We start from the raw sequence: 24964 nt of genomic DNA, 5'->3' as shown, positions 1-24964 counted from the left end.
CCTTTGAAGGGCAGACTCAGAACAAGGAATGTCTGTTGAAAGGGTACCTTTATCCCTTTCCGATGAGGAGGAGATTGCATTTTGGCGCTTCTCCATTCAAGTGCTGTGATTGGCTGCTGGCATCAGAGGGGACACACACAGTGTGGCCCACCCTTCTTTCCCCTGTGGAACTCATTTGCATAAAGCAAAAGTTGGAAGTCTTTACAGTGTCTTTAAAGTTTACCAATGCATTTCTCACTTTCCAAACCACCACCAGAATACCTTTGGCAATATTCTAAACAAATAGAGACTAAACATGATGGAAAAAGATTGAACTGTCATTCAGTTGTACATTAACAGCTGAATTTGTATCAGATGTTGCACTACAAATAGCTGTCACTGAGAATACTTATTCCTGTGAATAAGTATGAAATGGATGTGTAGTTTGCATCAGTTCTAAGGTTTTCAAACATAGAATTGCTCTTAGGTATTACCCTTGTAATTTATTTTTGAGCAGGTTTTCTGAGAATGTATCTTTTTTATGTTCCTTTTGTAACACTGAAGAAGTTCTACATTTGTATTATCAGTGCCCATTCTCTTAAGTCCTTTTGGTCAGAAGTTACCATGTTAGTTTTCTTCTGCTGTAACAAATTGGTACAAATGACTGAATCTATCATTTTCTTGTCTGATTTTCATTCTAAGGATCTTATACTTGATTGCACTGTTTTACTACTTTGTGTTCTGGGTAAATTTCATCTTTACAAAGCCAGAATTATCCACTTTAAACCCAATTTTAGTTTTTACTTTAAGAAAATGTCAAAACATTTCAAATCAAAGGTGTCAGAAATGTGAATCTGTTGTGAAGAACCTTTAAATTTATAATTTTATTTACATTGATGAAATGTAATACTGTGTTGATTTAATTATTATAATCTTTTGTGATGTCCGTATGTCCCCTATTTTATCATATTTTTTTCTCTCTCATTGTTGTTTTTATATGTATACTTAATTTACAATTTAAAAAGAAAATTGTGTTTCAATTTAGATGGACACATGAATTAACTCATGTACAACCTTTTTAACGTGTTTCTTTTTATTTTAATACAAAGATTATCTGGTAAAACAGTCAGATTTCTATGCACTTCTGTGATTTTAGACAATGCTGTGTGTGTGTGTGTGTGTGTGTGTGTGTGTGTGTGTGTGTGAACAGGACTTTTATTTTGGAGTGACGACATGACGTCATAAGACTGCGCCGAACTCCTTCATCTGTTGTGATTCTGATGAATAAAGGTTTGTTTTAAGAATTTAAGCTGTTTTAATCGATAGAAACAGTTCAATGAATTACATATGTGTGTTTTTTTAACAAACGATGTGAAATTAGTTAATTTACTATTTAATGAATTTATTTATCTAAGTGTAATGAAGGATATTTGTGTGAGTAAAGCTCATCCACTGATGAGAAACAGTAAACCTGCGTCTCATTTCTCTCTCTATGGGGCGGTTTCCCGGACAGAGATTAAGCCCAGTCCTAGAATAAAATGGCCCTTTAAACCAGATTAACAGAAATCTGCTTTCTCTGACATGGTTTAAAATATTGTAATATAGTTGATGCTCATTTCCTGGAGGAAGACTAGAGCTACTCCGCTGTTACATAAAACACTTAAGACTAGTCTTAAAAGTTAAGACACTAATGTTTATCTTGAAGAGTGGTCCTAATTTTTTAAAGTCCGTTACACAAAAAGGTAGATTGGTGTAATTGGAATTGGAAAAATAACATTGATTACCCCTTGGTTAACTGCAAGATGGTCAAACTAGTAAAAGTTGTTATGTTAGTGTTTTTTGGAGATTAGCCTACTGTTGGTGAAGTGTTGAGCTTGTGTTTGGGTTGAGGACCTGCTAACAAGAATTGTCTTTTTTATATATAATGAAGCAACAACTATGATAGTGCTTTAGATCAAACCAGTATCATTTCTAGTCTGCCAACACTGATTATCACATGTGTAAATCAAATAGTTATGTTTAGTTTGTTGCTATGTAAAGAACAAAACAAAAGCATTAATAGTCATATGATTATTATTATTATTATTATTATATATATATATATATATATATATATATAATTCATCTATTTAAAAATTATTCATTACAAACAGATTTCCAGGAATTACCTTTTTTTCACAGCTGATGTATTTTGATTTAAAAGAACTGTCTCTTGTTTAGTAAAGGTTATATTTTTTCTTTTTTCTAGGTTTTCTAGGCACCCTCTCTCATGCTAATTCAGATGAACACAGTTGGTTTTAAATTAATCTGGTTTATTTTAATTCAAGACTCCATAGTCCAGGTTTTAGTAATCTGTACTTAATCTGTGTTTCAGAAAGCCATTTTTAAGACATGATTAACTATTCTAGATTAAGGCCTATCCTGGCTTAAAGGGTTAGTTTCATTTCAGTTTTATTCCCTTTCATTTAAACCCTGTCCGGGAAACCGCCTCTATATATCATAAATCAGTTTATCATGAACACGAGTTCAGTCTCTGGCGAGTAATGATTGAGAAACTGAACTTTTCAACTCCGAGTCAATTGAATCAAATACTTTGAGAAATGATTCAGTGACTCACGACATGTGCTGCTCAAACAGTGAACATGAACGAGAACAACAAACACTAACAAACTAAACATGTTTTCATCAAAGAGTAATCATTTAAATATAATCTATAATTCTTTAAATACCAAGTGTAGATCATAAATGCCTAAATATGAAGTGTTTATTATAGTGTTAGTTTTGAGTGCTTTTTGTCTAAACCATTAACTTAATTACTTAATAACGTTACTTAATAACATTAATTATTATTTTCTTAAAGATGGCGTTCATTAAAGAGGAGACTGAAGACATGAAGATTGATTTTATTAAAGAGGAGACTGAAGAAATAAAGATTGAAGAAACATTCAGTGTGAAACATGAAGATACTGAGGAACAAACAGGTTGGTTTTATTCTCACAGCTGAACTCAGTCATTTGATCATTATTAAAATGTCCAGCTCTACAGAAATAGAGAATATTTTGTGCAACATTAAACCCAATATCTACTTCTGAATAGAGGACAATGGAAAAGTAAAGAAGTTTTTCTGTTCATGCTCAAAAGTGTTGTACTATCATTTTAACATACCTGAACATAGAAGTAATTGAACATTAAAGTAATAGTTCACCCAAAAATTAAAATTATCCCATGATTAACTCACCCTCAAGCCTCCTTAAGTGTATATGACATTCTTCTTTCAGACGAATACAATTATTGACCTTATTCTGAATAAGACAATATTATGATTAAAGGTGCCCTAGAATCAAAAATTGAATTTACCTTGGCATAGTTGAATAATAAGAGTTCAGTACATGGAAATAACATACAGTGAGTCTCAAACACCATTGTTTCCTCCTTCTTATGCAAATCTCATTTGTTTAAAAGACCTCAGAAGAACAGGCGAATCTCAACATAACACCAACTGTGACGCAACAGTCGGGATCATTAATATGTAACGTTACGCCCCCAATATTTGCATATACCAGCCCATATTCAAGGCATTAGACAAGGGCAGGACGTCTGGATGTGCACAGCAGAATCATTAGACTAGGTAAGCAAGCAAGGACAATAGCGAAAAATGGCAGATGGAGCAATAATAACTGACATGATCCATGATATTTTTAGTGATATTTGTAAATTGTCCTTCTAAATGTTTCGTTAGCATGTTGCCGATGTACTGTTAAATGTGGTTAAAGTTACAATTGTTTCTTACTGTATTCACAGAGACAAGACTGTCGTTATTTTCATTTTTTTAAACACTTGCAGTCTTTATAATTCATGAACACAACCTCATTCTTTATAAACCTCTCCAACAGTGTGTAATGTTAGCTTTAGCCACGGAGCACTATCAAACTCATTCAGAATCAAATGTAAACATCCAAATAAATACCATACTTACGCGATTAGACATGCTGCATGACGAACACTTTGTAAAGATCCATTTTGAGGGTTATATTAGCTCTGTGAACTTTGTTTATGCTGTTTAAGGCAAGCGAGCTCTGGGGGCGGGGAGCATGAGAATTTAAAGGGGCTGCAGCCTGAATCGGCGCATATTTAATGATGCCCCAAAATAGGCAGTTAAAAAAATGAATTTAAAAAAATCTATGGGGTATTTTGAACTGAAACTTCACAGACACCTTCAGGGGACACCTTAGACTTATATTACATCTTTTGAAAACACGTTCTACGGCACCTTTAAGGTGTTTACATGAGGTGCTTTTAGAATATTCAGTGCTTCCCACAGGTTTGAAACATACTTGCGGTGGTAGCCAGGTGAAAAATCCTCCTATTACCCACGGCACAAAAATGGTCTACTACATGTGACAAACAAATAATGTGTGATTTTGAACAGTATTTTTATTTATTGAAATTAATTTTAATTGCATAGCATACGATTACATTTAATTACATACTAATATTATGCATTATTATGCATTGTAAATTATGCAAAATTACAGCATTTAAATGGTTATCCTTTTCCTATGTTCTCCTTTCTGTCATATAGTGAATGAATGAATGAATGAATGAGGCATTTATATAGCGCTTTCCTATGTACAACTGTACACCCAAAGCGCTTTACAATCATATCAGGGGTCTCTCCTCATCCACCACCAGTGTGCAACATCCACTTGGATGATGCGACGGCAGCCACAGTACAACGGCGCCAGTGCGCTCACCACACACCAGCTGTAGGTGGAGAGGAGAGAGAGTGAAAGAGCCAATTCAATGGATGGGGATTATTAGGAGGCTGTGATTGGTAAGGGCCTATGGAGGGAATTTGGCCAGGGGTTACACCCCTACTCTTTACGAGAAGTACCATGGGATTTTTAATGACCACAGAGAGTCAGGACCTCGGTTTAACGTCTCATCTGAAGGACGGTGCTTGTTACAGTACAGTGTCCCCATCACTATACTGGGGCGTTAGGACCCACACAGACCACATGGTGAGCACCCCCTGCTGGCCTTACTAACACCTCTTCCAGCAGCTACCTGGTTTTCTCAGGAGGTCTCCCATCCAGGTACTAACCAGGCTCAGCCCTGCTTAGCTTCAGTGGGCAACCAGTCTTGGGCTACAGGGTGATATGGCTGCAGTCATAATTAGTGTCTCTTTCAGTGAAAGGCACAGATTTTACTAGTAAAATTTAATATAATGAATAATATATGTGTCAAATAATGTTCTTAGCCTTTTCTTCCTGTAGGGGAGACTACAATAATTTACTATGAATTAAATGGAAACCAAATTAAATACAATTTATTGTGTAACCAAAATACCAATAATGCCCAAAAGAAAAAGAATAAACTTAGCGTGTGACTTAATTATAAACAAGCCCGAAATACACCGTGACTCTTATTTTGAAATGTCTGTACTATTGCAGGCTGATCCTTCAGATTCGATGTATGATGTATTCCGATGTATGAGTCTTGCCTGACTGCATTGTGCCAAGTGTAAAGTTTGGTAGAGGGGGGATTATGGTGTGGGGTTGTTTTTCAGGGGTTGGGCTTGAACCCTTAGTTCCAGTGAAAGGAACTCTTAATGCTTCAGCATACCAAGACATTTTGGAGAATTTCATGCTCCCAACTTTGTGGAAACAGTTTGGGGATGGCCCCTTCCTGTTCCAACATGACTGTGCACCAGTGCAGAAAGCAAGGTCCTTGACTGGCCTGCACAGAGTCCTGACCTCAACCCGACAGAACACCTTTGGGATGAATTAGAGTGGAGACTGTGAGCCAGGCCTTCTCGCCAACATCAGTGCCTGACCTCACAAATGTGCTTCTAGAAGAATGGTCAAAAATTCCTATAAACACACTCCTAAACCTTGTGGAAAGCCTTCCCAGAAGAGTTGAAGCTGTTATAGCTGCAAAGGGTGGGCCAACTCCATATTAAACCCTACGGATTAAGAATGGGATGTCATTAAAGTTCATGTGCACACAAAGGCAGGTGTCCCAAAACTTTTGGCAATATCATTGAAGTCTGTGAAGTTTAATGGAGCCTGTTGTCAGAAAATGCACACTCGCAGGATTTTCTAACTTTTACAGGTAAAAGTATAACTGTAAAATGTAAATTGTGTGCTGAGGAAAACACATCTCATAAGCATTAATTTTTTTAAAAAAAGTTGCCAGCCACCACCAGCATTTTGATTTTCACAAAACTTTAATGAAGATTTTGTATGAATAGCTAAACATGAAATATGTCAATATAATACTACAGCCTCTGTTTTTAATAAAAGAATCAAAACAAAACAAACATTTTATTCTACCGTTATGCAATCTTTTTAATAACACTTTAATGTGGTTATGTTTCATTATTATTATTATTATTATTATTATTATTTTAAAAAAAGCAACATTTTGAACAAAAAACAGAAAATCAAGCTTTTTTTTTTTTTTTTTTTAATAAAGACCACATCTGGATCAGATTCATAGATCACATCCATCAACCCCCCCAAAGCTTGCATTTTCTACTTTTGATACCTTACATATTATCTTACACCTCTTCATGTGCTCTATATTTCATTCAGTAACATTAAAAAGCTTTGATTTTAGTGTTGATTAATGATTGATGATTGTGTTAGTTTGCATGTAATTGATTAAAGCTTTTATGGCTTGTTTCTGCTACTTTGTCTGTGTTTTGATCTGGAGGTTTTATACTGTTTCAGATGAGCGCCCCTACCGTATACCAGTGAAAACAGACTGCTGGAAAATACTGTCAATAACGGGAAAGCGTGATGTCATAAATGACAGAAAATCTCAAAACGTGTCTTAAAGGGGTGGTTAAATGCGATTTCACTTTTTTAACTTTAGTTAGTGTGTAATGTTGCTGCTTGAGCATAAACAGTGTCTGCAAAGTTACAGCACTGAAAGTTCAATGCAAACGGAGATATTGTCTTTTAAAGTTAAATGCCTACAAACACGACCGGTTTTGGACTACAACGGGTAGGTGACATCATAAACCCTGCAAAACACACCCCGGGAACACACAACAAAGTGGGCAAGGCCATGTGGTGCAGCATGTGGAAGCGGAAGAGTTGTGTACACGCAACGCTTCAAAAGATAATAGAACCCATTATAATCTGTGATATTTTCTACACTGGATGCGGCGCTGAAGACAGCTTCCAGAATCTACACGAGTTCAATGCTGGATTTGCTCAAAGGCTTTTACTGAAAGATGAAGCAGTTCCCACTTTAAAAGCAGAAGCTGCTGTTTATTGGCTTCAAACTGTAAGTAAATTTTATTGTTTGTACATGTCTTTTAAACCTATAGTCCTGTTGCTATTTTTGGTTGCATCAAGGACATATACAAAGACCAACTCGTTTTTGCTTCGCTAGCCAGTTAGCTAAATTCTACAAACACCAACAAACTTCTATGTTCATAGACAAACAGTTGTTCATTCTATAAATTAAAAGCTTCCTTTACAAAAATGCGACTACTCAGTCATGTATTCAGCTACAGTAAAGATTTAATCAGGATAAAACTGTATATTGAAAGCTAACAAACAGCAGTGACAGAATAAACACTTGGACACAAAGACAAAATGAAATACCGTTCATAAACGTCCTTTAAAAGCCGCGATTGCGATTGACCCTCTTCATCTGGGTCTGATTCGGGCTCAATTTGATACAGCAATAAACGCCGTTATTTACATTTTGACTGTAGCAACGGATGGTATGGGGCGTGTCGTTTCTGGACGCTTCAGCGAATCACGATACACTGGGCCAGCTACCAACCTGCTAACCAATCTGAGCACATTGCGTAATCTGGAGGGAGCGGCTTCATAGAAGCAGGAAGTCAAACGAGCCGTTCATATGACAGTGGAAACAGAGGTGTAGAATAAAGGTAAAATATATGAAAAATATAGCGTTTTCAAAAAAACGAAGCATTAAGACATGTTAAACTGTGCCCCAAGAACACAATCAAGCTTAGAAAAAAAACACTTAACCACCCCTTTAAAATAAGAAATTAAGGGTGTACTTGCACTAGGTGATCGAAAACAGGCCGAGCACTTTTGACCCCCTAAGTCTGATTCGCTTGACTTGTGTGATTGCTCAGTACTGTTCCCTGGAACGCTTGAAGAGGCACGGTTGGATTAGGATTAGGCTCGGTATGGATGTAGTGAGATTGCTAACCCTGCCAGAGTACCGAATGGTTGCTACTTATGTGTGTGTGCTTGTCTGTCATAATTACAACAACAAATATCTTCTATAACTAATAGAACAGTACACTTTTCAATGAATTAATTAAACTATATTTAGGTTTATAACGGGTCCAGTTCTCACCTTATTGATGAACAGGAATAGTAGTTTGCGATTAAAGCTGCAAATTCCTCCATCAATGTCAACAATCTTTTAACAAGCTCATGATCTTAACCAGATGTGAAAAATACAGAAGAGATACAGAATGTACAGTGGTGGGTCCCTTTGGACCAGGTTTGAAAACCACTGGTGTATTGAGCATAAGATCTTTAGACGGGATGGCCAACTCGGGTCCTGGAGGGACACTATTCTGTAGAGTTTAGCTCCATCCCTGATCAAACACACATGCAAAATTTAAGCCAACCTCAAAATTTAACCCCAAGTCTCTAAAAGACGGTGGTCCTCCAGGACCAAAGCTGCCCATTCCTGATCCATAGGGTAGGGTATAGATCAAGGGTGTCCAACCCTGCTCCTGGAGAGCTACCGTCCTGCAGACTTCAGTTTCAACCCTGCTCCTACACTCCTGTCTGTAATTATCATGCAACCCTGAACACCCTGATTATCTGGTTCAGGTGTGCTTGATTGGGGTTGGAGCTGAAATCTGTAGGACTGTAGCTCTCCAGGAGCAGGTTTGGACACCCCTGGTATAGATCATACATGTTGTTGGTTTTGATGCTTTAAATGTCTAAATTGTTTTATGTCTGTTTTTGCCCTAGACCTAATGACACTGAAAGAGGCGAGTCATGAACTTAATGAAATGCAAGAAGAGAAAAAACATTATGATAAACATAATGATTTCATGACTGGGGAAAGAGCGACACAGGCTAAAAAGTCTTCCTCACGAAAAAGAGCTCAAAAGACAGGAACTAAAAGTTATTTCACCTGCCAACAGTGTGGAAAGAGTTTTAAACAACACAGATTACTTAAAGTCCACTTGAGAGTTCACACTAGAGAGAGCCCCATCACTTGCCAACAGTGTGGAAAGAGTTTCACACGTGAAGATTACCTTAAAGTCCACATGAGGATTCATACGGGAGAAAAGCCTTACACCTGCCAACAGTGTGGAAAGAGTTTCAGTCAAAAAGGAAATCTTAAAGACCACATGAGAATTCACACTGGAGAGAAACCTTTCACCTGCCAACAATGTGGACAGAGTTTCAGTCAAAAAGGAAGTCTTAAAGTCCACATGAGAATTCACACTGGAGAAAAGCCTCACACCTGCCAACAGTGTGGAAAGAGTTTCCCTGTAAAAGGAAGACTTATAGTCCACATGAGAATTCACACTGGAGAGAGCCCATTCGCCTGCCAACAGTGTGGACAGAGTTACAAAGAAAAAGGAAAACTTGAAATCCATATGAGAATTCACACTGGAGAAAAGCCTCACACCTGCCAACAGTGTGGAAAGAGTTTCAGTAGAAAAGGAAGTCTTACAGCCCACATGAATATTCACACTGGAGAGAAGCCATACACATGTGATCAGTGTGGAAAGAGTTTCACACATAAATTGACCCTTTATAACCACATGAATATTCATACCGAAGAGAAGCCATTCATTTGTGATAAGTGTGGTAAGAGTTTCAGATTAAAAGGTAACCTTAAGAGCCACACGAGGATTCACTCGAAAGAGAAGTCTTTCAGAAGTCGTCACTGTGGAAATAGCAGAGGTGTAAAGAGTACCTGAAAACCATACTTGAATAAAAGTTCAGATACCTTATCTGCCTCATCTCCTAAATCAAACACCTTTGATTCACAACTACCTGCTAATGTACTCGCATTCATGTAAAGTAGCCTTGTTGACAAGTTTGGGTGGATAAAGGCAAGCATACAAGATATAATACCTTCAATGCCTTCTTTATAGCAGGAACTGCTGCAGAAAATGTATTGGAGGAAAAAGTACATTTACTTGTTCAAAAACGTAGTCAAGTAGAGAATAAAAGTTGCTGATATCTTTGGTACAAAGTAGTCAAGAAAACACTTAAGTACAGTAACTAATTACATTTACTCAAATACTTGACACTACTGGGAAATAGTTTCACAGACAGGAAAACTATGAGAATCATGTAATAACTCACCAGAGAGTTCCCATGTCTTCAGTGTGAGAAGAGCATCCCATATCAAAAAGACCTGTGCCTCGTAAGAATAGTCTTAAGAATAGTCTTAAGCTTTGACTTAAGTGTCAAAGAATTCTTAGTAAAAAGTAGGACTTTTCTAAGAGTAAGAGACTTTTATAAAGAAGCTAAAAACAAATTTCAGTAAAGTCTAAGACTAATTTTTAAGTGCTGATTGAGGTGGTACTTTAGTGTGGTGGACTAAGCACTAAAAATGATGTCAACTGTAACAACAGATAAATCATCTGGAAAAGCAGAGGCTTTAGGAAAAACCCATACCCTATATGAAGTTTGGGGTTTATGAATTTGTATTTTGAAGATTTAAATGCTTGTGTATATGATATGTTGATACCTATGCAACATATTAGAATAACAAGAATCTTTAATAGTTTGTTCTTCAATAACCCAGCCAAATACATAGGTAAACACCCTGCTACAGACACATTGAGCCATAAAAAATCCACAGAGGAATTTCCCACTTAGAAATTCTACCTTTCTCATTGGTCAAGTCAACCCTAAGAGGTGTGAATTCTCCCAGACCTTAAAAGACCCCACCCAGTTCGTTCCCTCTCTCTTGCTCCTGACTGATTCTCTGTAGCTCCTGGCCGCTAGGTGGCCTCGACCTGCCCCAGCCATGTGCTCACCTAGAAGAGAGAAAGAACTCTTCCCCAAGACAGAAGAAATCCATTGCAACTTCAGCACCATCGGACCAAACTCTTAAAGACTCTCTGTGGTGAAAAACAAATTTTCAATGTTAACTAATGTTTATATGTCTATGTGGTGTTTTTAATATGCTTTAAGACAAAACATGTGCAAATTCAAGAATCAGCACCATTGCTGAGTATTTACTGTTTAAAACTGCAGTGAAAAAAAGAAAGTCTCAAACCCGCGGTTTGAAATCAAAGGAAAGCATATTTACATTGCCTAAATCATTCCTTGCTCTCTATACAGTGCACTACTTGACATTCACCATGTAGAAACTAGTAAATATGTGAAGAAATTACCAATTTCAGCTGCAGCTTTAGCATCTGTAAGGGGCCGTTTTTTTTTTGCCCTCACAGTTCACTGACAAGGTTTGTACTATAAATGTGATTGACTGTTAAAGGTGGGATATTTTTTCCTATTGAAGGAGTGATCTGACATAACAGCTCACTTGCAGCAGTTATTTTATCTATGGTTCATAACATTTCTTACAGATTTCTGCTCGTTGTAAATCAGATACAGATAAATTAGCACATTACCAGTACATAATGAGAGCGATTGCGTGTGTGAATTAGTCATACCGTATCTTTATTAATTGTGAAGCTGTGGTTTGTAAATAGTTCCTTCAAAAGCAGAAAAATATATGATATAATGAGTTTTAAGTTTCTAAGCTACTTTAGTTATAAATAACACGACAGCACTGACAACTAGTTTCTGCGTTCCTGTCTGTGTGCGCGATCTTCACGTTTTGTGCAGCTACTGTTTGTATGAGTGTTCGTGCCACAATGCAGCTGCGTGAGCACGGTAGCTCGATATAATAATACACATCCGATCGATATAATTATATTATAATCGTATAATTCTCGACTACAGCTTTCATGCGGGTTGAATCTAGCCAGAGCAAGAGCAGAGCAGTGCAACTTTGGCGTTGTATCTCTTTTTTTTTTTTTTTTTTACTTCTTGTTAGCAGCTTTTTCAGCGTCGGGCCAAACCATTCTTTGCTTTCCCATTCCATTCTGTGCTATTCGTTTTCCACTGTGGGGCTGATAACGGAGCTCTTCAGTCGTTGCCTTAGTAACACAAGATTTTACACATGATATGCTATGTAAATAGTGACCTCGTTATGTAGGATGATCAGTTATTTCTTTTAATTGTATGATTAATTTGTGTTCATGTTGCTCAAATATCATGTTTAGCAAGCTACGGAGAAACTGGCAGCCAGACGACAGACAAGTGACTGTTTCTGATTGATGACGTCACTACTCGCATTCTAGCAGTAGCCTACGGTTCGGCACGGTTGGCTAATTCCGATGACTACGGTGTCTTCAAGTCACCAATTTTTCGGGATGCACTATACTATGAGCACCTGTTGCAAGCCCTTCTCAGTGCGCCGCTCAAATGCTCTGTCGCCCCCCCTTAGTAGCACGGTGTGATTATATTGTCCCGTAGCGTCTTACCTTAGTAAGAAAAATGACGCAGTACGAGTGTAGTATCGAAAGGTAAAGTACTCGGTTACTAATGTAACCTTTGTTCCTTTAGATACGGAATGAGTACTGCATACTTTGCCGCGCTACTTGCGGGCGCCTCATGCCGTTGCTTCAGTCAGAATAAAATCTGCTTAAATAGCCCGATTCCCCGCCCATTTTGGCGGGCTCGCTCACCATTGGCTTGGTTTGTTTACTTTAACTTCATGAACCAATGGCCATGCAGTTTCACTGCGTGATTGAAAAAGGCTTCAGTAATCAGAGAAAAAGAAGTTTTCCCCCATAGCGTCTTGTTTTAGAAAGACAAATGACGCAGTTCTCGTTCCGTATCTAAGGGAACTGAGGTTACATTAGTAACCGAGTACTTTCATTATGTAGTTACTATGGTTTTACTACAAAAACTATAATTAAACTATGGTTACTGTAGTAAAACAATAGTTGTACTATAAAAATCATGGTTACTACAAAAAACATGGTTGAGTTTCATAAGGGTGAGCGTTTGAAAGGATACTGATTGTTAGAAGGCAGCTGTCTGACTCTGAGATGAAGAACGGGAACATGGTTTGTGTAACATTAGCAACACATTATTAGCTGTTTGATAACGTAGTCAAGCAAAAGGCTAATCATATTAATTCATATTAATTAATGACAGAACCGTCGCAAGGGCTGTGCCAAGTGTGCGAGCGCATAGGGGCTCGCGCCAAAGTAAAGTGACAGCTGACTTGAAGTAAAGCCAATAAAGTTCATGTTTTTGTCCTTCGAAATATTTTAATACTATAAAACATAGCTAAAACAATATTGCTCTGAGCGTGTGACCGTGATTCATGTGCATATTCAGTGTGTCCTCGCACACCAAGTTCTGAGAGATATTCAGTCCATTATAAATTCGAGAGCAGTCCAAATGTTTTGCAAAGGCGTTTTACCAATTCATAATTTAAAACACAATTTAAGCGTCAGAACATATGAGCAGTTCAGTTGCAGAGCTGTTAAACTGAATATATGAAGCGAAGCAAGCTTTTTTCTTAAATATCCACAACACAAACAACAAATTGCTCGTATCCAATAAAATAAGTTTTTTTATTGTTAAAACCGCCTCCTGTGAGGCTCATGTGAGAGTGCGCGCGCACACACACACACACACCTCATTTACATTTAGTTCACACTTTAATTCATCCTCTCTAATCTACATGTAGCCTGTACTGGTGATTATACTGGATTTAATACAGATCACTGCTTTGATATCTTAAATATGAGATGATTCTGTATTATGACGACAACCCTGCTTTGTGCTGCTCTTTATTTCGAATGGTTTTGTGATCATTGTCTCTTCTGATCTAATTTCACTACTGCAGTGTACTTATTAGAAAATCAAACTCTCAGTTCATATATATTATATTGCTGTAGTTATTTAGCAGCAGTGGTTGATGAAGATGAGTGTCATTAGTGTGTTTTTGTATTATTGGTGTTTTATCCACATCATGTTGTGAGAAATAACAGTATTGTCTTTAATTAAAGAAGTTTTATAGGATTTTCTCACATATCCTGACTCCAATAATCAGTTTCTAACAGCAAACACTCAGAATAAAGTGAGATGATCTGCTAATGATCTGAATGTCTTGTTGAATGAGTGTTGATAGTCTGAGGATCATCAATATTAACAGAGCTGCTGAAAACACTCTTTATTTCATGTCAATAGTTCCTGTTTTCACCTCATTTATTATGCTGATGTCTTCAGATCTGCTGTAAATTGACACTTAAAGCTCATTTCATTGCTGTCAACAGACTGAGGGAATTTGTGGACCTCAAATATGAACAATTATTTTTGTCTTTATGCTTTTAACTGTTTTTCTTACAGTTCTTTACTACTAGATATCTCAATATTTTAATGGAGCAACTGAATAAAGTTCTGAATTAGCATCAGTTGCTTTACGATAGACCGATATAAATTCTTAATGCTCTAATGCAGTTTATGGGTGAAATACAAAAAGTGGTTAATATAGCACAAAAAATAATTAATTAAAAAAGAAAGAAAGAAGAAAACAACTTTTCAGGCATATTTAGAAGGAGAATCACTTGATGACAAATTCAAACACTGTGAAGGATCACACTGCAGCCCAAAATACTCTTTAATTGTCATTTTAAATCTTTAGACTTTATACCACTTTCCTTCAAACCACTAGCTTTCACCAGTTTGTCAGCAAGAAGTTTTTAATCATTTAAAATATAATGAAATTTAGTATGATCTCTTATTCTTATATATATTTTATTAAATACAGGTCAAAATAACGGATTCCTTTTTGCATTAAATGTATCCGTTACACTAAATGATGATGGGACATTAAAACATTTTGTTTTCACAAAAGTAATTTGAAACAATAAAACACACACATTTCACCTGATGGGTTTTCTATGTAAAATCACTTTTGTACATTTCATTTGATGCAGACACTACAGTTTGATCTCTGGACTTTAACCCTATAAAAACAAACACAGTAACTGATTTATTTTTGATTTGGGCAGATCAGCTCCTCCAACCAATCTGCAGTTCAGTCAACAAAGCCCCGCCCACTGCAATTCACTTAATGAAGCTCCTCCCACTGCAGTCACATCAATAAATGCTGGAATATTCCCATCAGAAGAGCACTGAAGCATCAGGAAGAGCTGGAAACTGCAGAGAACATGAGTGATCCAGAACCCTGCAGAATGAAACACACTGAAGATACTGAAGAACAAAGAGGTTGGTGTTTATTCTTCATTCATTCATGATGCTGAACAACATTCATGTTAGAAAGATTTAAGCACTTCTGCATTTAGAGAAACAGTAGAACTATGAAATGATACATACACAAATGATACATGCTCAGTTTGATAAACCGTCATATTGATTGTCAACATCAGATCAAACTAAATATGCATTTTACATTTATTTCATATCTGGTTCACAATTTGCAGGAGTGTTACCAGAATTTGTTTTCAATACAGTTTTCAACACTGTTATTTTTAGGAATAAACTGTAACACCAAAATGTTGGAAGTAAATGAACTTTCCAGAATGGCTGACAGGGTTGTGAGTGTAACTTGAGCAAAATCTCTTCTTACAGTAACTTTGGTAACAGGGCTGATGAATGCAGTCATTCATTTGTGTAAAAACTGAGACAATGGATTGAGATTATTTTCAGAAGATGTCACTTCCTGGGCGTTTTTGAAAGGAGGAAAATCGTCAGAAGTAACAGGGTTGAGTGAATCATGTAGGACACTGATAATAACACATTTAAAGATGCAGTCAGTCTAGACTTTGAGCATGTGAACTTTCTACAGAGACGGCAATGTCAAGATATGACGTGATATATATTTTTAAAAACATAAATAACAAATAATAATCACTCCAAAATTTGAAAATATACAATCTACTCCACTTTACTGCAAACTTCACTTGATCTTGTGTTTCTGGTGTCCCACATTCACATGCGTATGAATGGAAGTCAGTGGAAGGAAAAGTCTAGTGTGAACGGCCCTTAATAATTACACAGTTTTAGGCAAATAAATTAAATACTACAGAAATATGCTCTAATGTTTCAAATTAAAATAAATTGTGTAAGGCTTGATTTTCCTGCTAAAACAAAAGCTGAGATAAAACACCCTGCAATAAAACACCCCCAGGAGAGAAGATATTTTCTCCTTGTTTATCTGTGCAAAATAAAGTGTTATACTTGATTCATTCTGGACTGTGCATCAAAATGATCTGAATGTTTTATAGCAGTTGTCTATCACAGCAAGTCTCAGTTTTATGACCTTTCACTTCATATTTCTCTCTTTAAATTATTTTGATGTACTGAAAATTAAATGAATATTTTTTCTCTCATTTCAGACCTGATGGAAGAAAGCGAGGAGAGTGAAGAACTAAAGACATTTCTGAAGAAAAGAGCCAAGAAATCTTTCACCTGCACTCAGTGTGGAAAGAGTTTCTCAACCAAACAACATCTTAAGGATCACATGAGAGTTCATACAGGAGAGAAGCCGTTCACATGTGATCAGTGTGGGAAGAGCTACAGTCAATCATCAAGCCTTAAAGCACACATGAGGATCCACACCGGAGTGAGACCGTTCACATGTCACCAATGTGACAAAACATTTCTTGGGGAATCAACCTTAAAGAAACACCTGAGAGTTCATACAAAGGAGAAGCCATATTCATGTTCTGTGTGTGGAAATAGTTTTTCACAGCTGCATTATTTACATAAACATGAGAAAATACACACTGGTGTGAGAGAGTACATGTGCTTTGAGTGTGAGAAGACTTTTACTATAGCAAACCATTTAAAACAGCACCAGAGAACTCACACTGGAGAAAAACCTTACAAGTGTTCACACTGTGACAAGAGATTCAGTCAGTCATCATCTCTGAAAACACATGAGATGATCCACACTGGAGAAAAACCTTACAAGTGTTCACAGTGTGACAAGAGATTCAGTCTGTCATCAAATCTGAAAACACATGAGAGGATTCACACTGGAGAAAAACCTTACAATTGTTCACAGTGTGACAAGAGATTCAGTCAGTCATCACATCTGAAAACACATGAGAGGATCCACACTGGAGAAAAACCTTACAAGTGTTCACAGTGTGACAAGAGATTTAATCAGTCATCATATCTGAAAACACACAAGGAGATCCACAGCAGAGAGAAGCGGCACACGTGTGATCGGTGTGGAAAGAGTTTCTCTTTTAAAAATCAGCTGAAGATACACATGAAGATCCATGCAGTGGAGAAACCACATCACCACAGTCTGCAATCATGATAAGTAGTTCATCTTTGTGTGCTGAGCAACAATCCCTCTTCTGTGTAAGGTAGACAAATCTCTCCTCTCCACCTATAGTTGGCGCTGTTGCTCTGTGGCTGCTGTTGAATTATCCAGGTTGTGAATGAGGAGAGACCCCGAAATGCCTCATTCATTCATTTATTCATAGTTAACTGTTTCTCAATATGTGCTCTTGTCTGTACTTGTTTGAACGTCATCAGTCGCTGTCCAAGTACTGTTCCAATTCAAAGTTCACATCTAGCCAAGTACAGTTCAAATCCCCGGATGTGTTCTTGATCCGCCATTTTATCGAGGATGCATTGAGAGGTGACTTGTGCAGAATGCATCTTGCACTAACCAGCAAGTGTCAGTAGCAGAGGAGAAAACCCATGTAACACACTACTGTTATTATGTCATGATATGTAGTTTTAAGAGTTTTCAGGCATGTAGGAATGTACTGGTTTAAAGCTCAAATTTGTGGTTTATTGATAAAAGTAGCACCTATTTGGAGTTGTGAGATCCAGATGATCACTGGGCGCTCATGTACCCCGCTGAGAGCATCCTTACCTCAGCTAGTCCTTCTGACGTTTGCCGCTGGCTCTGATGTCTCTGTAGTGCTTAAACATAATATAATTCATCTTTTGTAAATCTAACGGGTGATCTTTGGTCTCATAAATCTATAATTTGTTGAACTAAAAGTGAAATCTCATAACTTATAGTTTACTGTTGTAGCCTATTAGAGCGCTGACTTTGTATGTTTGACTGAATCATTTGCTTTATTTTTCATTGTAGCTTCTTATACCTTTTGTTTATACTTATATAATGGGTATTTGGCTATTGTTGGCCATTAAAACTGACATTTAACAAAAAGAGTCAGGGGTGTGTTTTATATTTGCAGACTATATGCACATATTGACACATATGTTTGATATTTTTAAAATGGAAACAAAAAGAGGAAGAACTGTGTTTTATAGTTTGTTTGGTAATAACTATACATGCAGTGAAGACTGTAACACTCTGCCTAAATAAGGCAGGCTACACAAATAAAGTTTTTTCTTTTCCCTCCTAAAACTGTTTGAATGAGTGCAGATACAACAAATAACCACAAAACAAAGAATAAATTCCAACCTAGAGTGTATTATACAAGATGAAACAGAAAAGCAATATATAAAAAATGTATATGTGTGTGTGCAAGATTGTCCTTTTAAGTCGTTTTGAGTTCGGGAGCGCGTTGAACAGCACTGTCCTGTGACGAAGTCCAAGGCAAAATAATCCCACCAGGTTGGATATTTCCACAAGAATAAAAAACAGTCACAGACAAAAACAGGGAGTGAGAACGGCGCAATCGCGTTTAATTATCCAAAAAAAGCATGTCGAGTGTTGCTCCAGAATGCCAGTAAGTTCACTTCTTTTATAGGAAATGTCATGATCCTGATTACGTCACAGGGATTCCCTGGCGGGTTGTGGCGGAACTATCGCGAGACAAAAAAAAGGAACACAAACACTTGACGGGGCAACAGAAAGACAGGTGAACGTCTCGGTTACAAAGGTAACCCTCGTTCCCTGAAGGAGGGAATGGAGACGTACGTCGGACAGACCGACGAATAGGAATCTCGCTAGAGAGGCCAATCTACTTCGAGTGTAACTACAACGAGCCAATGCACATTGGCATGCAATCATATGCATCAGCTGCTCGCCTCGCAGCGCGGGTATATAATGAGCAGCAGGTGCGTTGCATCTTCAGGTTTTCGCTGAGGAGCCGAACCGGATAGGCGGCAGCATCAGCGGGGTACAGCGACTGTGGCGACGGGACGTACGTCTCCGTTCCCTCCTTCAGGGAACGAGGGTTACCTTTGTAACCGAGACGTTCCCATTCAATCGGTCACGTTCGACGTACGTCGGACAGACCGACGAATAGGAATCCCTACCAAAGCGCCACAGGAGCTGCCCCCTTCCAGCGCTCTGTTGTAAGCCACCTGAACCCCCTTGCCTACGGACGGTGGGACAGGGCTAACACAGAGAGTGTCGATCACTGCTGGTCCCCAAAACCCATTCAGTGAGACTATTGGATAACGCTGGGAAAGCGCACCCTTCTGCTGGGAAAGGAACGCTGCGGAAGCCACATCCTTCCCCGAAGGAGTTATGTGGAGAAGTACATATGGACTAACCCGTAGGCTGTACTACGTATGGAAGAACTGGGGACTCCAACTCGATGAGAGGCGGGTTCTCCCAGAGGGAAAGACACGGGCTTCGTATAGGAGCAACCGTGGAACTAGACATATGGGATCCCAGTAGGGGCACACATATGGTACCCAGCCTAAACCCGGTTCTCAAGGATACAACGGAGTATAGGCCTAGCGCCAGACGCTCCGCCACGTCGGCTGCCGAAGGGAGATCGGAGGACTCAACAGGGTCTGCCTTGTAGGGACTCTCTGGAGAAAAAGCGCATGTAAGCGCAGCAAGCCGACACTAAGCCGGGGCCTCTCCGTGCCTCTGACCTGAGGTGAGAACATGGGAGGAGACCGGCTCGACACGAAGGCTATAGAATCTAGCGAACTTGTTAGGTGTCACCCAGCCCGCAGCTCTACAGATGTCTGTTAGCGAGGCGCCACGAGCCAGCGCCCAGGAAGATGCGACGCCTCTCGTGGAGTGCGCATGCAACCTGAGTGGGCAGGGCACGCCCTGAGCTTGGTAAGCCAGGGCGATGGCATCCACTATCCAGTGGGCCATCCTCTGCTTGGAGACAGCCTTTCCCTTCTGCTGGCCTCCGTAACAGACAAAGAGCTGGTCTGAGGTCCTGAAGCTTTGAGTTCTGTCTATGTACAGTCGCAAAGCGCGAACTGGACAGAGCAAAGCCAGGGCTGGGTCTGCCTCCTCCGGGGGCAGCGCTTGCAGGCTCACTACCTGGTCCCAGAAGGGAGTGGTAGGAACCTTGGGCACATAGCCAGGCCGGGGTTTCAGTACCACGTGGCCGTCACCCGGCCCGAACTCTAGGCACGATTCGTCGACCGAAAAAGACTGCAGGTCCCCTACCCTCTAGATGGAGGCCAATGCAACCAGCAGCAAAGTCTTCATAGACAGAATCTTTAAGTCTGCTGATTGCAAGGGCTCAAAGGGAGCAATCTGAAGTGCTCTCAGCACCAGAGCAAGGTCCCAAGAGAGTATGGAGGGAGGACGAGGAGGATTCAATCGCCTCGCCCCGCTAAGGAACCTGGCGACCAGGTCGTGCTGACCAACAGACTTGCCATCTATGTGGTCATGATATGCGGAGATAGCAGCAGTATGGACTTTGAGGGTGGAGGGGGACAGCCTACGCTCCAACCCCTGCTGCAAGAAGGAAAGCACGACACCGATCGAGCATCTTCGGGGGTCCTCTCGACGAGAAGAACACCACTCGACGAACAGGTCGCGAGGAGTGAGAGTTCTGGGAACCAGGTCCGGTTGGGCCAATAGGGCGCAACTAGCAGGACCTGCTCCTCGTCCTCCCTGACTTTGCACAGGGTCTGTGCAAGTAGGCTCACTGGGGGAAACGCATATTTGCGAAGGTGCCGGGGCCAGCTGTGTGCCAGTGCATCTGTTCCGAGTGTTCCCTCGGACAGGGAGTAAAACAACCGGCAATAGGAGGTTTCTGGTGATTCAAACAGGTCTACCTGAGCCTCTCCGAACTCTCTCCAAATCAGCTGGACCACCTGGGGGTGGAGTCGCCACTCTCTTGGCAGCGCAGCTCGTGATAGCTCGTCGGCTACACGGTTGAGCACACCGGGAACGTGAATGGCACGAAGCGACCTCAGATACTTCTGACTCCAAAGGAGGAGATGGCGGGAGAGTTGCGTCATGCGACGGGAGCGTAGACCACCTTGACGGTTGATGTACGCAACGGTCGCAGTGTTGTCTGTACGGACCAGTACATGCTTGCCCCGTAGCGGTCCTTTGAGGCGGCACAGAGCAAGGCGTACCGTTAGCAACTCGAGGCAGTTGATGTGCCAATGCAGATGGGGGCCCGTCCACACCCCTGACACTGCATGCCCGTTTTACGTGGCACCCCAGCCTGTGGAAGAGGCATCTGCGAATACCACAGCATGCCGGGACACCTGCTCTAGGGGCACTCCAGCCTGAAGAAACAAGGGGTCCGACCACGGGCTGAAGGCTTGGCGGCACTCCTGAGTGATTGCCACCCGGAACGTGCCGCGTTGCCACGCCCATCTCGGGACCCGGCCGTGGAGCCCCACCCATCTCTGGGTCACCCGTCTCAGGGGTGATTTTTCACTAACCACTTAAACAGTAGCAGAGACGGGAGGCGTCATCTTCCTGCAGCGGACACAGTAGAGCAGACTGGGCCGTAGTTTTTTTTTTTTCTGCAGGGGACAACACCCTTGGCAACGAGCAGACTGAGGGCCCACGAGGAACTCAATGGTTTGTCAGGGGAGGCTCCCCGGTCTGCCACTAACTGAGGAGAACTGCTGGGCTCAGTCCCCGACAGTGTCACCGAAAAGGCCACCTTGTGAGATGGGAGTGTCGAGAAAGCGTTTAGCTCGACGACCTCTTGCACCTCAGCAAAGTAAGCCAGGGGGGCGCTTCTGGACCACTGAGGTGGACATCGTCTGGCCGAAGGCCTGCACTGTGACTTTGATCACGGTTAGTCAACAATCGCAGCTCAACCCCGGCTCAGAACTACCTTCATGCATAAAGAGTGCCTTGGCCTCACATGCAGGGTGGGTGTGGTCTGTGAACAGCCACCCCACCCATAAGGGTAGTGAGAGAGTAAAAACTTATGCAGATTTTGGCACTTTTGGCATTCCATATTTATGGCACCAATATAGCTCCATACTGCCAAGTTTTTCCATGCACATCCAGAACACCCGGGAAAGCATGGCTGTAAACTCTGAATCTGAGTCAGCATAAGCACACACCATTACAGTGGGCAGCGTCACCCTCATTTCCAGAGCATAACAGCCCTCTCTCCGATGCTGCAATCGACATCTGACCCTCAGCTGGAGCCCTGAATGAAATGCTAGGTTCCCCTATGAAAAGGACCAGCAATCCAATCCAGAAGCTGCACAGCATGTAATGCGCTAGAGAGGGAGGGGCCCTAGGGGGTTGGTTCCCCGAAGGAACCCCTCAACCTCAAGTCACCCAAGCCATTTCACCAAAGTAGACCTCTTCTGGTGCACCAGAGAGGGCGCTACAATGGAGATTAGGCAAGGAGACCGCGCATCTAGAGCGCCGAGCGAGCGCTGGGTTGCCGTGACAACCCGCGCTGCAGCCCGACAGCTCGACGGCACACGACAGGCAGAGGAGCGAGAGGTTTGCTCTCCCAGAGTGTCGGGCAGACCCGCGGCTGTGCTTTTACACACAAGTGGCAGCTGGCCAACAACAGAGGGGACTCAAGCTTCCCGGAGAAAGAAGAGTCACGACCGGTGTGTCGACGTGATCATGTTCTCATACGAAAACATGAACCACCCACGAACATCGTTTCAGCACGCGCCCAGACATGTGAAACAGTGATCGTGGCCATCAGTGAGGACAGGAAACGACCGCATCCAGAAACACACAAATAGAATGTCATCTTTAAAAAGACGCAAGCTCTACTTGTGTAAGCTCTTTTAGGGACTTTACTCTTTTAGAGTGCTGAAGCACGCAGGGGAACGGCCGCCGCAACACAGACAGGGATTGTGTGTAGCCTGTCGTGTGCTCTTTCTCTCTTTGAAGGCGCTCACTCTTACCAGCCGTAAAAACGGCTTTCAGCGCTCGAAGCGCACCGTACCGGACGTGAGAACAGCCTTCTGACACTGTCAAAACAGCTATTTGCTCTATAATGGCAAACGAAACAAAAAACAGAAAATAAAGAGAGGACTTCGACCCCGCTGCAGTGCTGTTCGCCCGCACTCGAAAAAAAGAGAAGTTCAACCAAAAAGCTTGACTCGTCTTCTAGCAGACACTTGCTTGCAGAGAACAGGAACAAACACCGTTTGGCTCCAAAGCGAAAAGCTGAAGATGCAACGCACCTGCTGCTCGTTATATACCCGTGCTGCGAGGTGAGCAGCTGATGCATATGATTGCATGCCAATGTGCATTGGCTCGTTGTAGTTACACTCGAAGTAGATTGGCCTCTCTAGCGAGATTCCTATTCGTCAGTCTGTCCGACGTACGTCGAACGTGACCGACTGAATGGGAACACAATTATACACAGACAGTTGACATATATATACAATTTAGAAAGCAGCCTTATAAACCCCAGGCGATGACGTCAAAGTAGAGTGTCCGTAATAACGCTTCAGGTTAACCATGTTAAATACATCAGTTTTAGGTGGGTTGCCTCAGCACACAGTGTAATTTATTGGCCGTTTTGCTTTTTACTTCAGCTGGTACTCCCACTTGGGCATTAGCTTGGTAGAAAATTTATTAGAGGAACTGGAAAGAGCTTGGACACACAAGTCATAGTGACTCCTTAAAATAGTTTGTAACAGTTTGTAAATGCATTCATAAGTGCAGGAAGATTTAGAAGAACTAGAGAGTTTTAAAATGCCCTCTCTGAGCAGTGGCAGCTAATAGCACCAGCATTCACCCGGAAGTCATGGATTTCTCCTGTGTTGAATGAAGAAACGATGACAAACTTGCATGGTTAGTTTGACTCTTGTAGTAGGGAAGAGTTCTTTCTCTCTTCTAGGTAAGCATATGGGGTGCTGGTTGAGGCCTGGCCGTGGAGCACCCAGCAGATGTGGAGTGTTGGCCGGAGGAGGCAAGAGAGAGGGAGGGGGAGCTGTGTGTCACTCTTTAAAGTCTGGGAGAAGCTACATCTCTTAGGGTCAACCTGATCAATAAGTGGGAAATTCCTCTGTGGGGGAGTTTATGACTCTTGTTTTTGAGCATGATTAAACTGGGCCTGGGATTGTTTTCATTTATACTCCAATTAATACAGCAAACACAAACTGCATCCTATGAGGAAGTTATACATGAAAGTGTAAGTCATGAAATGAGCATTAATTTGATTGGAGACACAATATATGTGAGGTTACATGAACTAGTAGTTCGCACATAAGACAAAACAAAAGACACTTTACAAGACAGTTATAATCATACGCACAATGTCCTGGGGTGCATGTTCATTTATAGAAAAGTTTGTCTATAAATTGAGGCAGAAGAGTCTGTTTTTACAGGCTTTGTGACTTCTCTATGGCCTAGTGATTCAAAGTTAGTTTAATGCCTACAAAAACGACTGGTTTGGACAACAACAAGCTTCTTCCCGGGTTGGTGACATCATAAACCCTGCAAAACACTGTCCTCAGGAACACGCAACAAAGTGGGCGAGGCCATGTTGCGCAGCATATGGAAGCGGAAGAGTTGTGTACACCGGACGCGAGCGGCGCGACAAAAGATAATAGAACCCATTATAATCAGTGTTATTTTCTACACTGGATGCGGCGCTGAAGACAGCTTCCAGAATCTACATGAGTTCAATGCTGGATTTGCTCAAAGGCTTTTACTGAAAGATGGAGCAGTTCCCACTTTAAAAGCAGAAGCTGCTGTTTATCTGCCCCAAACTGTAAGTATGTTTTATTGTTTCTACATGTCTTTTAAACGTATAGTTCTGTTGCTATTTTTGGTTGCATCAAGGACGTAAACA

General features: G+C 40.7%; 2 protein-coding genes across 2 annotated transcripts in view; both read left to right on the top strand.

Annotated features, from left to right (window-relative positions):
• The window catches only part of LOC127508848 (uncharacterized), a 630120-nt gene that overhangs the window by 130120 nt on the left and 475036 nt on the right, over positions 1–24964 (top strand). The window lies entirely within an intron of this gene.
• Positions 795–18405, top strand: LOC127508007 (zinc finger protein 665-like). Its single transcript, XM_051885477.1, has 5 exons — positions 795–1269; positions 2840–2960; positions 8964–9927; positions 15130–15278; positions 16409–18405. Exons 2-5 carry the CDS (start codon positions 2840–2842, stop codon positions 17338–17340), a joined length of 2166 nt encoding a protein of 721 aa, XP_051741437.1. The 5' UTR covers positions 795–1269; the 3' UTR covers positions 17341–18405.

Source organism: Ctenopharyngodon idella, chromosome 3 (assembly GCF_019924925.1).
Source record: "Ctenopharyngodon idella isolate HZGC_01 chromosome 3, HZGC01, whole genome shotgun sequence".
Taxonomy (NCBI): domain Eukaryota; kingdom Metazoa; phylum Chordata; class Actinopteri; order Cypriniformes; family Xenocyprididae; genus Ctenopharyngodon; species Ctenopharyngodon idella.
The sequence above is the reverse complement of the archived record's forward strand: the minus strand, read 5'-3'. Positions and strand labels throughout refer to the sequence as shown.

Bases quoted from the DNA above. Each gene is read 5' to 3' on its own strand.
- LOC127508007 (XM_051885477.1), top strand. From the start codon at position 2,840: ATGGCGTTCATTAAAGAGGAGACTGAAGACATGAAGATTGATTTTATT. The intron at 9,928-15,129 runs AAAACCATACTT...CACTTAATGAAG, and splicing joins AGAGGTGTAAAGAGTACCTG to CTCCTCCCACTGCAGTCACA. The intron at 15,279-16,408 runs GTTGGTGTTTAT...CTCTCATTTCAG, and splicing joins AGATACTGAAGAACAAAGAG to ACCTGATGGAAGAAAGCGAG.